Source organism: Pseudonaja textilis, chromosome 1 (genome assembly GCF_049901715.1).
Source record: "Pseudonaja textilis isolate UNSWEBS1 chromosome 1, rPseTex1.2, whole genome shotgun sequence".
NCBI lineage: Eukaryota > Metazoa > Chordata > Lepidosauria > Squamata > Elapidae > Pseudonaja > Pseudonaja textilis.
This window is the reverse complement of record NC_141990.1, coordinates 332,369,563-332,383,617: the sequence shown is the minus strand read 5'-3', so window position 1 is coordinate 332,383,617 and position 14,055 is coordinate 332,369,563. Positions and strand designations below refer to the sequence as shown.

Genomic DNA, 14,055 nt, shown 5'->3' with positions numbered 1-14,055 from the left:
AGGAAAGGAGGAAAGAAGGAAAAAGAAAAAGAAAGAAGGAAGGAAAAAGAGGAAAGAAGGAAGAGAAAGAAAAAGGAAAGGAGGAAAAAGGAGAAAGGAAAAGAAAAAAGTAAAAAGAAAAGAAAAAGAGGGGGAAAAAGGAAGGAAAGGAGGAAAGAAGGAAAAAGAAAGAAAAAGAAAGGGAAGGAAAAAGAGGACAGAAGGAAAAGAAAGAAAAAGGAAAGAAGGAGAAAGGAAAAGAAAAAAGCAAAAAAGAAAGAAAAGGAAAAGGGGGAAAGGAAAGGAAAAGAACGGGAAAGAAAAGAAGGAGAAAAAAATCAGGGAGGCCCAGAATTGGGGGCGTCCAAAGTTTCCAGGAAGCGGGGCCGGATTTCAATGCCGGGGTCTCCCTGTGACTCGATTGGGGGAGGGGGCGGAAGGGGAAATGCCGGCGGGGATTCTGGGAGTTGAAGTCCGGCCTCTTCAAGGCGCCCAGGTCGAGCAACGGGGCTCCAGGAGGGCAGGCGGAGCGACCCAGCAGAGAAGCCCCACCCTCCGCCCCGCCTCCTCGGGGCGGGGACTCCAGCGCCTTCTTCCCGCAGTCGCTCGCGCGGGAACTACGAGTCCCGGCAGCCTTTGCGAGAGCGGCTGCTCTTTTTCCACCCCCTCCCACTCTTGGACAGCGCCGGGCTCCGGGTATTGCAGGTCCGGTGGGGGGGCGGGGGGTTTGCAAAGGCTCGGCGGGGGCTCCCTCGGTCTTAGCCCGGCGCTCCCCGGCTTTGCAACCTGCCGCCCGCGTGCGCAGTGCTCGCAAGGCAGAGGGGCGGCGGCAGGAACGGGGGCAACGGGTGCTGGGCGGGGCGGGGATGGCTGCGGGGAGGTCTACGTCCTTGCAAGCACTGGGGCGGGTGGGGGCGCTGCTGGGAGGGATGCACCAAAGGGAGGGGCGGCGTCCCACTTGGAAAGAGGGGAGGGGGCTTTGCTGAACCAGAGTTCTCCTTTGCAGAAGGCCCCTCGGATCCGTCTCTCTGCGGGCATCGCCAGAAGAGGGGGGGGTCTGCCCAGAAGTCCCCAAAGGAGGAGAGGTCGCCGCCCCCCCACGTCCCACCCACAAGGTTGGCAATCACCCCCCTCCTCTAGAATTGAAGGTTAAATGAGGGTTTTGGACGACCGGGGACCCCCTCAGCTGCTGGGGACCCCAGCCCTAATTGCCTCGGGGTGGGGGCGGGTGGAGCCTTGCTTAAAGTCGCCCCTTCATGCTCCTGCCTCTCAGGAAGGGGAGCTAAAGTACAAGGGGAGGGGTCTCAAATGGAGAAAGTGCACCAAAAGACTCCCCAAAAGTCTCCACTATCTTGGGGCATGCGGGTAGGATGAAAAGCTGGCTGGGGAATTCTGGGAGTTGAAGTCCAGTTTGGAGACCCCTGGAGTAGTGAATTGACTTTGCAACTGGCCGTAGCAGATCTCAACAAGTTTCTGTATCTTGCACCCTTTCCGGTGTGACTTCGGCCCGTCCAGGGTTGTTGGGGTGGAGCACCAGTTCCCAGAATCCCCAACCCGCATGGGAGGCCTAGTCAGGAGGGGCTACAGATTGGGGAGCCAGGTTGCCTCAGATCAGCGTTTCTTGAACCTTGGCAACTTAGAGGGAGGGGCTTCCACCCCCGGACTTCAAGAAGAATACCGTACTTATTTCAAGTCATTTTTTAAAAAGTGAGATGGGCAACATATAAACCTGATAAAACTCACAATTAAAGCGGGCAAGCTTGAAAACGGCTGCCTTCGACGGTTGTACTCTGGGTTGTGTTCATAATCGTTTTAATTATTGATTAAAATTAAAGAGGCAGCAAAACACAAAGATAACAGTAATGGGGGTACAGACATTATCAAACAGACAGGGAGAAAAAGGATTCCTAAAAATGTTTAACGAGGAAGTGAAGGAAATATCAGCAAGAAAAAAAATGATGTAAATATCATACAGATGTATTAGAAATTTGTACATTTTGGAATAATATTTGCAGTAGACAATTTTGTGTATCTGTCAGGAATGCAGTAGGGTCCCCTGCCTGGGCGGGAGTTGGACTGGATGGCCTACAAGGTTTCTTCCGAATCTGTTCATCTGTGTAGAGTTGTACCTGTTTACAGTCTCTTCGATTTGATCGGTTTTGTGGCCTCTCTTCCCCAAAGGGGGGGCAGCAAGACCCCCACCACTCATACCAGTGTCCTGGTGAGCATCTGGCAACCCTGGACTCCCCCCCGGACTGTGGGACCTGGATGGACACCTCGGAGACCAACAGCACGACGGAGGAGGAAGAGGAGAAAATGGCGGCCGAGCAGCGTCCCAGAACTCGGTCCAACCCGGAGGGGGCCGAAGACCGGACCCTCAGCATGCAGGCCAGTGTGGGGAGCCGGAGCGAAGGGGAGGGGGAGGCGGCCAGCACCGCTACCAGCCCCCCCAGTGCTGCCGTCCAGGCCCCCAACGGCAAGACCTGGCTGGCTCCAACCCCTCCCTCCGAGTTCCAGGTCCGGACCCCACGGGTGAACTGCCCAGAGAAAGTGGTGAGTACAGACACACACACACCCCGTCCAGACCCCCAGACCCCTTCCCAGCTCCTACGGCTTTCTTCCCTGAAAATAAGACCCACCTGGAAAATAAGCCCTAGCCTGATTTTTCAGGAGGCTTGTAACATAAGTCCCTCTCCCAAACAAGCCCCAGTTTTAGATTATCAGCCATTTAGTACCGTATTTCCCCCAAAATAAGACCTAACCGGAAACTAAGCACCTTTGGAGCAAAAATGAACATAAGACCGGTCTTTTTTCGGGAAACCCGGCATTTCCCCCCGCCCCATTCCATTTTTCCCTTTCTCTTTATCCGCCTCCCTTAACGAGATCTCCAATTGGCCAGAGATTCATCCTTTGGGAGGAGAGAGGTCGCAAAATGTGCCTCACTGCTTCGAACCATTAAAGCAGCTCCCTCCTTAGGACATCTCAGCATGGCAGCACATGGAGTTCGTGTGTGTGTGCGTGTGTCTGTCTGTCTGTCTGTCTGTCTGTCTGTCTGTATACTGGCACATGCAGCGTGTTTGAAATCAAGAGGTTCCCCCCAAGGAGGCAGCTGCTTTAATGGGTCCCAGGAAGGACGCTTTGCTGAGGGAAAGAGGCTGTGTGAAGCCCTTTTGCAGATGCGTCTTGTATTACGTGGGGTCCTTCTTGCTCTCTGGGGGGGGGTGTCTTTCCTTGCAGACCCTTCCTCTTCGAACGAGGCAACGGATGAATGAATGCTGTCCGTTATATCCCTGATGGTTAGAATAACGCCTAGTGGTCAGAGCGGCGTTTCTCCGCCCTGGCAGCCTGAAGGGATGTGTGCTTCAGGATTCCCCAGCCGCGCATCTTACGAGCTACCGGGGTTGGGAAACGCTGGTTGAAAGGACGGTTGATCGGACTGATGGCTGGACTAGAAGACCTCCCGGGTCCCTTCCAGCTCCATTCTGATCGATCGATCGGTTGCACGAGAGCGAGGAAAGGGCCAAGCGTAAAGTTGCACAGGGAGGAAGACGTAATTGAGGCAGAGGCCACTCAAAAGAGAGCCGGGAGAATGACGGTTCGGAGAGAGCCAAGGAAAGGCCGGGGGCCTTGAGTGAAAGTTTAAAGGGAGGTGGGTGAACAGGGTTCAACTGGGACCCCCAGCAGAGGAGGGGAGTCCATTGGAGCAGTGGGGGGGGGGTTGAAACAAGCAGGGAAGAAGCTCAAATGAGGCTTTGAGGGAGGGGGAGCTCTTGGGTTCTCTCTCTCTCTCTCCCCTTTGCATCCTATTATTTCTCTCCCCCCCAAAAAAAAAATATATGCAGGTCTGACTTGACTTACGACCCCAGGCCTGGCCAGAATCTCCATTGCTGAGCCAGAGGGTTCTTAAGCGAGTAGAGGCCAATTTTAAAAACTCCCCTGCCACCACCTTTAAGCCAATGGCTGGCATCATTCAGTGGATCCCTGGGAATCCTGCAGGGACCGTAGATACCTTGCCAGTTGCCAGGCGACTGAATTTGGATCCCTGGGGGAAGCGGTGGCCCTCAAAGGTTGTAAGTCATTTGTAACTTGAAATAAATTGTGGATTATGAGTAACCAAGATGGAAAGATGTGTGGGAATTTATTTATCCCTATAGAATAGAATTCTTTATTGGCCAAGTGTGACTGGACACACAAGGAATTTGTCTTGGTGCAAATCCTCTCAGTGTACGTAAAAGAAAAGAGACTTCGGTCAAGAGTCGAGAATCATCAGGCACAACACTTAATAATAGTCATTGGGTACAATAAGTAATCAAATCATATCAGGAAACAGTCAATATAAATTGTAAGGATACTAGCGACAGTTACAGCCATACAAGTGGGAGGGGATGGGCGATAAGGAGTGATGGGAAGATTGACAGTAATAGTAGTGCAGACGTTGTAAATAGTTGGACAGTGCTGAGGGAATTATTTCTTTAGCGGAGTGATGGCGTTGGGGAAAAAACCCTCCTTGTGTCTAGTTGTTCTGGTGTGCAGGGCTCTATAGCGTTGTTTTGAGGGAAGGAGTTGAAACTGTTTATGTCCGGGATGTGAGGGGTCTGTAGATATTTTCACAACCCTCTTTTTGACTTGTGCAGGATTCAGGTCCTTCATTGAAGGCAGGTTGGTAGTAATTGCTATTTTCTGCAGTCCTAATTCCTTTCTGGAGTCTGTGTCTGTCCTGTTGGGTTGCAGACCCAAACCAGACCATTATAGAGGTGCAGATGACAGACTCGAGTCTTAATAATCTATCTTCATAAAAACGAAAAAAAAGGAAGGAAAACGGAGGGGGAAAAAAAGAACGTTTAAAAGACCTGAATAGATCCATGGAGATTGAAAGGAGTAAATCCCACCCAGGTTTCCTTTCCTTCCTTCCTCTGTCCCAGATCATCTGCCTGGACCTCTCGGAGGAAATGTCCCACCCGAGGCTGGAGTCCTTCAACGGGTGAGCCGGGATCCCTCCCTTAGCCGGAGGGGTCTTTTTTGGGGGTTTGCTGAGGGCCCTTGGCTGGCTTCCTGGGGCCCAGCAAAGCAGATCCACCTGGGGTGAGAGACGCTGCCGTCTCCGGCTTTGAAGAGTGGCTGGCCGGGCACGGAGGACAAACCAGGATGGCCTTTGGGTCCTTGCTGTAGCTGCCCCGGCTTCAGGCACAAGGGGGCATCCCAGCCTCTCCTGGGGGTGCTACAAAGGCCTGCAGTCAGGATTCTAGTCCTCTTGGCTGCACAGAAAGGAGTTTGGGGGGTCTCCTCGTGAGGCAGGCCTTGTCCCCTCTGGAACCAGCCGCTTTCTTAGGTCTCTGGAGGTGGAAGAAGCCCGAGGCGTCTCTGCGGGGCTCCGAGACCTGCGTTTCCCTGGCGGTGCCTCATGGGCCTCCTCCTCCTCCTCCTCCTTCTCCTCCTCCTCCTCCCCCTGGCAGGCTGAAGACCAACGCCCTCAACATCTCCCAGAAGATGATCGAGATGTTTGTCCGCACCAAGCACAAGATCGACAAGAGCCACGAGTTTGCGCTAGTGGTGGTGAACAACGATGTCACTTGGGTGGGTACACTTGGAGGGGGTGTCTCCCACTGTCCCCCCCCCCCGTCAGGGTTCCAAGTAATAGATCCATAGCAAGCAGAACTCCGAGGCAGGGAGATTCCTCAAGGAAGAATCGCTTTACAGGGCGTGTCATATTGGCCCAGGTCTGGTGAAAACCGACTCTGAAGATTCCCGCGGTTTTCGCCCAACTCAAAGTGAGAGGCTTCCTTCTTTCTCAGAGCAGCTGGTCCCCTGGTCCAATCCCAGCTCTATCTATTGCCTGGCGGCATCAGTCCGCCTTCCTCCGGTCAGGTGTGAGGATGCCCTTGGTTCCCAAGAGAGACTATTTTGCTTTGACTACAAAATCCAAGCTGTCTCTATTCCCTGCTCCCTGACCCTCAGCGCCAGAGTGGCTCCAGCCAGGTCAGCTTCCTCTGCCTTCGCTGCCCTCTTTGCGCCCAGGCGGCCTGCTCAGAATGGAGCTGCCTGGGCATGTGTGCCCGCTGGTGCCCATCCGCCAAGGCTTCCCAGCGGTGACACCCGGGATTGTTTGGCTTTGGCCTGGCTTGCTTCCTGGAACCTGGGTCAGGCGGGTTTAGCATGGGGATTTTCCACCGCAGGGAAGTATTTGCAGCTGCCCTTCCCCAGCTGAGTCCACGGAGGTGGGAAACCCGCTTCACGCTGGGGCAGAGGCCGGACGCTCTGCAAACAGCTCCCGCTTTCTGGCTTTCACATATACCAGGTGGTCCTCGACTTATAGCAGATCCTTTTAGTGACCGTTCAAAGTTACAACGGCACCGGAAAAAGTTTGTGGGCGTTTCTCACACTTGGACCTTTTGCAGCCTCCCCATGGCCCTGTGCGCAAAACACTGGGCAGCTGACTCGTGTTTACGACAGTCACAGTGTCCTGGGGTTGTCCTGTGACCCCCCCCCCCTTTTGCAACCTTCGGGCAAGCACAGTCAAGGGGGAAACCAGGTTCGCTTAGCAGCCAGGTGACTTGCTTATCAACTGCAATGATTTGCTTAACAACAGAGGTGAGAAAGGTCATAAAACGGGGCAGAACTCAAACGTCTCACTTAACAACCGAGGTTTGGGGCTCTGTTGTGGTCGTAAGCTGAGGACCCCTTATGCAGGAAATGCTCGGATTAGGACCGGTCGTTTGCCGCTTGTGATGATTCAGGTCCTCGGGGCTCTGAGGACCCAGCGTGCCCCCTCCCCTCCCCCACCGTCACACGATCGCATTTTGGGCGTCCGGCTGCTGACCGGCATGTTGGGCCGTTTGGGGGGGTCCCACCGATTTGCCACCTTTTCTGCAGAAACCGGAGTTTAATTCTGTTTTCCATCAAGAAGCGGGCATGGCCGATAGCGGATTCCTGGAACGGCTTTTACTTCACTTAAGGACTGCTGCTAAAGTCAACGTGGAGCGCAGTCACAGGGTGACTTGCTTAGTGGCCAACAGGACTTCGGAGCCTAATTCCAGGCTCGTTCGCTGTCATCAGCCAAGGGCTGCGTGGGATCCCTGTGGATCGCAGGGGATCCGTGCTCACGGCCTCCTCTTCCTCTCCGCAGCTCTCCGGCTTCACCTCCGAGCCCAGAGAGGTCTGCAGCTGCTTGTACGACCTGAAGACCACCCCGTGCAAATCCTTCAGTATCCTTTCCCAAGGGGGCGGCAGGAGAAAGCGGGGGGGACATGAGGGCGGTGGCCTCTGCTGGGGATCCCCCAAATGAAGGAAAATCTCCTCATCCGATTTGGAGGAGAAAAGGGGGCGTTGATAAAAACCGGAGAGTTGCGGGTCTCTGGGTCCAGGGGCTCCTCCTCCTCCTCGTCTGGCCGGGGGCGTTTGGCAAGGGCAGGCTCACTTTGCGGGACCCCTGGCAGAATTCGGATCTGGCCCCCTTTGCAGTTGAATTAGAATCGAACAAAGGGACCTTGGAGGTCTTCTAGTCCAGCCCCTGCAAGGCCACCCTCAAGGGTGGAGAAAGGAGGGGCTCCAAACAGCCCCCCCTCCCCTTTGCTGGGATTGTCCAGGCAGTCCTCAATTTGCAACCCTCCTTTTAGTGACCGTTTGAACTTAACAACGGCACCGAAAAAGGACCGTTTTTCACACTTACAACCGCTGCAGCATCCCTGGGGGTCAACATTCAGATGCTTGGCCACTGACTCATACTTACCACGGTTGCAGGATCCTGGAGGTTTCATGTGACACTCCCCCCCTTTTGCGACCTTCTGACAAGCGAGAGTTGCTACTAACTTGATGGGCAGGAATGGTTGTAAAAACGGGGTCAGAGTCTCCTTTAATGACTGCCTCACTTAGCAATGGAAATGATGGTCATAGGTTGAGGATTATCCACTGGGGGTGGTTCTAGCGGGGGATCCTGGCATTGTGGACGCAGGTGGAGGTGTTATCTGAGTCAGAGGTCTCCAACAGTGGCTCCTTGAAGACGTGTGGACTTCAACTCCCAGAATTCCTCAGCCAGCAAAGAATGGCTGAGGAATTCTGGGAGTTGAAGTCCACCCGTCTTCAAGGAGCCACGGTTGGCGACTGCTCTCAATCCAGACATTGACCTCAACTTCTGCTGCTTAGATCTGGAAGGGCTTTTCAATCTGATGTGAGTCTTGGATCTTCACCCCCCTGGGGTCCTTGGTGGGGGTCTCCAAAGGTGGGGAGGACAGCCCCCCCCCCTTGATGCTCCAGCCCTGCCCGGCAGCCCAAATATCGGTCGTTCTACGACTCAAAGGTTGGAGAAGGAAACGCTTGGAGACGCCGCTCAGAATCCAGGACCTTCCCTGTTAGGCTGCAGCCCAGCTGGTCCTTGACTTATGGTCATTGCTGTCCTCCAGCCGAAGGCCTCTGGTCCTCGGGACTGTGACAGCCGGGAGGGTTGGGGTGGGGGTCCTCCGGCCTGCACCCACCCCGCCTCGTCTGGTTCTCTCGACAGACAGCAGAAGACGGAGCTGCCGGTGACGGAGAACATCCAGACTATCCCGCCCCCCTACGTGGTCAGGACCATCTTGGTCTACAGCCGTCCTGCTTGCCAGCCGCCCGTGGTGGTGACCGACCAGATGAAGGTGCCTGCTTTTTTGACCTCACAAGTGCCCCCCTTCCTGGAGGGCGGCAGAGGAGGAGGGACACACAGTTTTCAGTGGTACCCCTGAGTCTTGGGTAGCGGGTCAGGGCTCCGGCAGTTACCTCCCATTTAAATCACGAGTCTCGAGCCAAACTTCCAAAACTTCCAAAGGATTTATTGGGAGTTAACATGTCCGGCACTGCCTGAGTGTAGCCGACTCCGAGACACATCGTTCACTGTCCCCCTTGACCCTGGTTTTCCCCGCACCCCCACCCCGCTGGGTGTATCCTAATCCATATTCTCCAATGGGACACACCCATCGCCCAGAGTCATCAGTCAGGTAGAATTTTACACGGCAGAAACTTCAGTCACCTAGAAACTATCTTTGAAAACATCGATGGAATGCACTTTCGGTTTGCAAGCTGCTGCGCTGCTCCCTCCTCCCTTTCCGTTGACCATAGAAATTGACGTAGGGCAGATCTTAGATCCCAGCAACCCCAGGAGACTGTAGAGCGGGACTCGTTGAGATCTGCAGCCATTGCTAGGAAGTAGGAGTAGTTTTCTGGCTCTCTTAGTGACCAGGGACTGCACTGCCCTACAACAGAGGTAGGCTGTCAGAACTCCAAGGCAGGCCTGTTCCTCAAAGTAGAGATTTACTAGCAGGATACTTGTGCTTCGCTACCAAACTATGGGGTTGGGCTTAGTTTTTGGGGAGGAAAGTAAGGGAGGAAAAATTGTGCCTCTGCCTCCCAGGATTCATCTGGCTAGCGTCCTGACAGCGCATGAGAGAGTTGAGGGCTGTTTGGAAACAGAAAGAGTATTTGCTGTGTGAGCAAGGAGACAGCAAGGAATCTGGGTGTGGCTTAGCTCAACTGTTCTGGATTAAAGCTGCTTGGGGCTGTGAAACGAACTCTCCTCTGCTTGGGTTTTGCGTTTGGAGCGGATTTCTTTCCAGGTGGGGAGGGGGAGTCGGACCCCTTAGCATCGTTACACGGTGAGTCCTGGAGCAGCAGCAGCTGTCTGACTAGGAAACGGGGGCTGAGGTTGGCCCCTTTGCCGTGCCGATAGTTTTGAGTCTTTCTTCCAGGGAGTGAATGAGAGCCTCTTAAGACAGGGGTCTCCAACCTGGGCCCCTTTTAAGCCTGGCGGACTTCAAGTCCCAGAATTCCCCAGGCAGCAAGGCCGCCAGGCTTAAAGGGGCCACGGCTGGAGACCCCTGCGCTAAGAAGACAGCCGGGAGAGGCCATTGGGTTGGATTGAAGAGGCAAAACGTTAAGGCCCCTCAAAAGGAAAGGGACCCCCGGCTGGCTGGGGAGGGGAGGACGGGCGGAGAGCCTCTTGCCCTCCTGACCGCCTCTCCGGCCCCACAGAAAATGCTCCAGTGCCCCTACTTCTTCTTCGATGTGCTCTACATCCACAACGGGGCTGAGGACAAGGAGGAGGAGGTCACCTGGAAGGTAAATCCAGACCCCCTGGGGTCTCGTTTATTTCCCCTTCATTCTCCCCCAAGGGACGCTTTCGACCAGGGGTCCCCAACCGGGGCCCCTTGAAGGCTGGTGGACTTCAACTCCCAGCATCCCCCCCTCCCCCCCAACGAGCTATAGAGATACATTGAAAAATGGCCCCGCTTTCTTTAAAGCGTGTGTGTGTGTGTGTGTGTGTGTAGACTTTTGACACACCCATCTGGGGACCTTTGCCCTTTGCGTTTTTCTTCTTGTCTTTCTATTCCCTTCCTTCCTTCCTCTCTCTCTCTCTCTCTCTCTCTCGTTTTCCCTTCCTTCCTTTTTATTTTCCTTCCTTCCTTTTCTTTTTCCCTTCCTTCCTCTTCTTTTTATTTTCATTCATTTCTTCCTATTTTTATTTTTATTTCCTTCCTTCTCTTTCCTTCTTTCTTTCATATTTATTTATATTTATTTTATTCACCTTCTCTCCTTTTCTCTTTCTTATCCTTTTCTTTTTTCCTCTCTTTCCTTCTTCCTTCATTCCTTCCTCTCTCTTTTCATTTTCATTACTTCCTTTCCTCCCCTTCCTTCTTTCCCCCTTCCTTCCTTCCTTCCTCCTTTCCTTCTTCCTTCCTTCCTTCCTTCCTTCCTTCCTTCCTTCCTTCCTTCCTTCCTTCCTCCTCCTTTCCTTCCTTTCCTTCTTCTCTCCCTCTCCCTCTGCTTTCCTTCTTTCCTTCCTTCCTTCCTTCCTTCCTTCCTTCCTTCCTTCCTTCCTTCCTTCCTTCCTTCCTTCCTTCCTTCCTTCCTTCCCCACCCCCACAAGTCTTAGTGGCCACTGTTAACCAAGGAAGGGGAATCTTTGCCTCGACATCAGTGGGGCTTGTTGACCAAATGTGGTCCAGGCTTCCAGGCCTGGAGGGCAGCCAAGGAAGCCCTTCCGGGTTGTGGGCCAGGAGTGCCCCCTGCCCGGCCTCCTCACCTGCCCGTCTTTCCCCCCATCCCCTCCTGCCCCCACGGCCCCCTCCCCCCCCCCTCCCAGGAGACGTTCGCCGCCTTCAGCAACCTGGACGCCAAGGGCACCAACTACAAGTATGAGGTCTCCCTCAGCGGCCCAGCTGTGGAGCTGCACAACTGCATGGCCAAGCTGCTGGCCCACCCGCTCCAGCGGCCCTTCCAGACCCACGCCTCCTACAGCATGCTGGAGGAGGAGGAGGAGGAGGAGGAGGAGGCGGCGCCCGAGATGGAGGCTGTGGTGTGACCCGCCCGGTTGCATCGCCAGGGGGTGGGGGTGGGGAACTGGGAATATCGGTGGGGGCTTCCAAAAATTTAGCAACCGGTGCTTTGCCCAGTTGCTGGGTGGGCGTGGCCATGGTGGGCGTGGCCTAGTCAGCCTCTTGCACCATGGTGGTGGTGGTGGGGGTATTTTTGCCCTGCTCGGGCTCCGGAGGCCTTCCTTGAGCCTCCAGGAGGGTGAAAACAGCTTCCCCGGACTCCGGAGGCCTTCCGAAGCCTCCAGGAGGCCTGTTTTTCCCCTCTCAGAGCCTCTGTGTGGGCCCCCCACTTACCTGGGGTCCAAAATGGTCCATATGGAGACTCCTGGGAAGGGAGGGGCAGGGCGGGCGGGGCCAGCCGGTCGTTGCAACTACCAGTTTGATGAACCAAATGTAAAATTAACCGGTTCGTGTAAACCGGTGTGAACCGGGAGCAGGCCACCCCTGGCCGGGAGGAAGCAGGGAGACCCCCCCCAACCCTTAGCTGTTGAGGGCCCCTGCGAGGAAGACCCTGCGAGGAGACCCTCCCTTTCCTCTGTAACCTTCCTGGCTGGGTAATTTGCATGGGCGGTTGGGGACCCCCCCCCCCCAAAAGGAGGAAAGGAGACCTCATGTGGGACGCTGGAACGAGCTGCTTCCTGGGGAAGGAAAGGGAAGCCGGAGGATTCGGGGGGCAGTGGATTAAAAAAATGTGACCTACTTTCCTGCGAGTCAAATTTCCGATTTCTGTTGAAAGAATCCGGCGTTGCTCAGCTGGGTTCCAGTAAAGTTTGGGAAAATCTTCTGGCTTTTGGTCTTTTGCTTTTCCAGATGTGTGTCTGGCTTCACCCAACTGCTTTACAGAAGTCCCTAACTTAGAAACGTTTGTTTGACTGTTCTAAGTTGCGACGGTGCTGAAAAAAGTCCAGTCCTCGCATTTATGGCCTTTGCATCCACACATACCCATGGTCACATGATTGCAGGTTGCATGCTTGGCAACCGTCTCACCTTTACGACCGGTTCCAGTGTCCTGCGGTCACGTGCTTGAGACTTATGGCCTGTTTCTGGCAAAAAGAAAAAGACGACCGTTCAGAAGAATGGGTTTGCAGTTATGACCGTGGTGTTTGCTTAATGACCATGCTAACTCTCTTGATGACTTTCCACCATGTTGTTAAAATGGTGGTAAAAACAGATTCGACTGCAGACAGAAATTCTGGTCCCATCTGGTCACAAGTCAAGGACAGACTATATAGCCTGGGAGTTCCCGTTTTCTCTCCTCTGCCCCTTTTGCGGTCTGCCCATGACAAGCACAGAGCTGGGTTTTCATAACATGTTCAGGTGAACTTTGTCCCTGCCTGGATTCCTGTAACATGTTTCACTCCAGGGACATCAATCAATCGGGATGACGACTTTGCCGCTCACTTTTCTTTTCTTAAAAGTTCAATGTTACGTTAATCCCGGGGTACTTTTTGTTTAATTGTTTCGCCCAATTGTCCCGGCTCAGATGTTATCCACCTCTTTCTTCACTCCTGCACAAATCTTAGTCCAACTGAGTCCTCCTCTTCAGGGTGGCCATTTTGGACCACCACTTCAGTCGTCTTCGGGGGGAGGGGGAGAGACCAAGCCCAGAAGGGGAAATGCGGCTCCCCTCAACCTGGCTGGCGGCTTCCGCTTACTCCACTTCCAAGGCAGCTTCAGCCCCTAATCGCAATGATCGGGGCTCTCCAACGAAAGAGTGCGGACAGTCGCGATCTACGATCCGTCAGCGAGGAGGGCTCAACCCAGAAGCCCCATCAGCGGAGGGTTTGAAGAGGCGGGACAGCCATTTGAAATGGCCTAGTCAGTGTCCCCTGCTTCAGCAAGGGGTTGGACTAGAAGACCTCCAAGGTCCCTTCCGTTCTGCTCTTCAGTTAAATAATGGAAGGTGGCAACATATAAACCGAATGAGCAACTCCACAGCTGGTATGTTTATGTCTTCTTAATATCTAAGGCCACCCGACTTGCAGCGGCTTCAGGCAGCTGCTCCGGATGTTGTCCACACAAGGCGCACCACCTCCAGACTGCGCGAGAGGAAGTGAGCGTTGCCTGAGGCCAGTCGCAGCCTTGTGCAAACGGCCGCGTCAGTCGGTGCTCCATTCAAAATCCAAGAAAGAAATACTTAGACTCCATAAATTAGAGAAAAGAATTCTTTACTGAAAGATGGAAGTGGTAGCATCCGTAGGATTCTGAATCTGAGAAATTAGGCGCGCAGATCACATATACAAAGTGATGAAATTGCTCCCACCCCCCCATAGTTCAAAAGATTCTTCCAATTAAAAGTTGCGAATGTGATCATGTGGGCATCTTCAGGTGGTGATGAGGCCTCTGTTGACCTTGGCATATTTGGATAAAGGTTTGCAGCTGCGCAGAGAAAAGAAAGCTAAGCGAGAAATAGAAACCTAAGAGCAGGAATTTATACTCCCCCCCCTCCTCATTTACACAACACCTCCAGCTCTCTTCCCAGACCATAACCCCCCCTCCTCCCCCCCCCGTTACTTATGGCAGCCAAAAGATGCAAAGCTGTAGTAGAAGATCTTGAAGGCTGACAGGCAGTCTGGACGTCCTCAAGGTTCCCCTTGGCGCCTCTCGTCAGCTGGTGTAGTAGGACGGCTTCCCTCAATCGGGACCCATTCTGGGGGGGGAGAGGTGCCGTGGTGGGATTCAAATGCTTTTACTACTGGTTCGGTGGGCGTGGCTTGTGTGCAGCTTTCCCCCAATCAGC

The 14,055-nt window shown here is 54.0% G+C and overlaps 1 protein-coding gene across 2 annotated transcripts; it reads left to right on the top strand.

The window, feature by feature from the left end:
* Positions 1-538: 538 nt before the first annotated feature.
* Positions 539-12,096, top strand: BABAM1 (BRISC and BRCA1 A complex member 1). 2 transcript variants are annotated; one of them, XM_087922908.1, is made up of 10 exons: positions 539-684; positions 986-1,094; positions 2,161-2,532; positions 4,902-4,960; positions 5,433-5,553; positions 7,103-7,181; positions 8,119-8,143; positions 8,474-8,603; positions 9,973-10,059; positions 11,084-12,096. In XM_087922908.1, the coding sequence occupies exons 3-10, from the start codon at positions 2,248-2,250 to the stop codon at positions 11,300-11,302; spliced, it is 1,005 nt and encodes a 334-aa protein (XP_087779034.1). In that variant the 5' UTR covers positions 539-684; positions 986-1,094; positions 2,161-2,247; the 3' UTR covers positions 11,303-12,096. The 2 variants fall into 2 exon arrangements, with proteins under 2 accessions (XP_087779034.1, XP_087779035.1); XM_087922909.1 differs by lacking the exon at positions 986-1,094 and having other exon boundaries at positions 556-684.
* Positions 12,097-14,055: the final 1,959 nt, after the last annotated feature.

What these genes read in the sequence shown, in the direction of transcription:
- BABAM1 (XM_087922908.1), top strand. Translation starts at nt 2,248, where the DNA reads ATGGACACCTCGGAGACCAACAGCACGACGGAGGAGGAAGAGGAGAAA. An exon ending in TGAACAACGATGTCACTTGG is followed by an intron (nt 5,554 to 7,102) that starts GTGGGTACACTT and finishes TCCTCTCCGCAG; the next exon opens with CTCTCCGGCTTCACCTCCGA. An exon ending in AGGAGGAGGTCACCTGGAAG is followed by an intron (nt 10,060 to 11,083) that starts GTAAATCCAGAC and finishes CCCCCCTCCCAG; the next exon opens with GAGACGTTCGCCGCCTTCAG.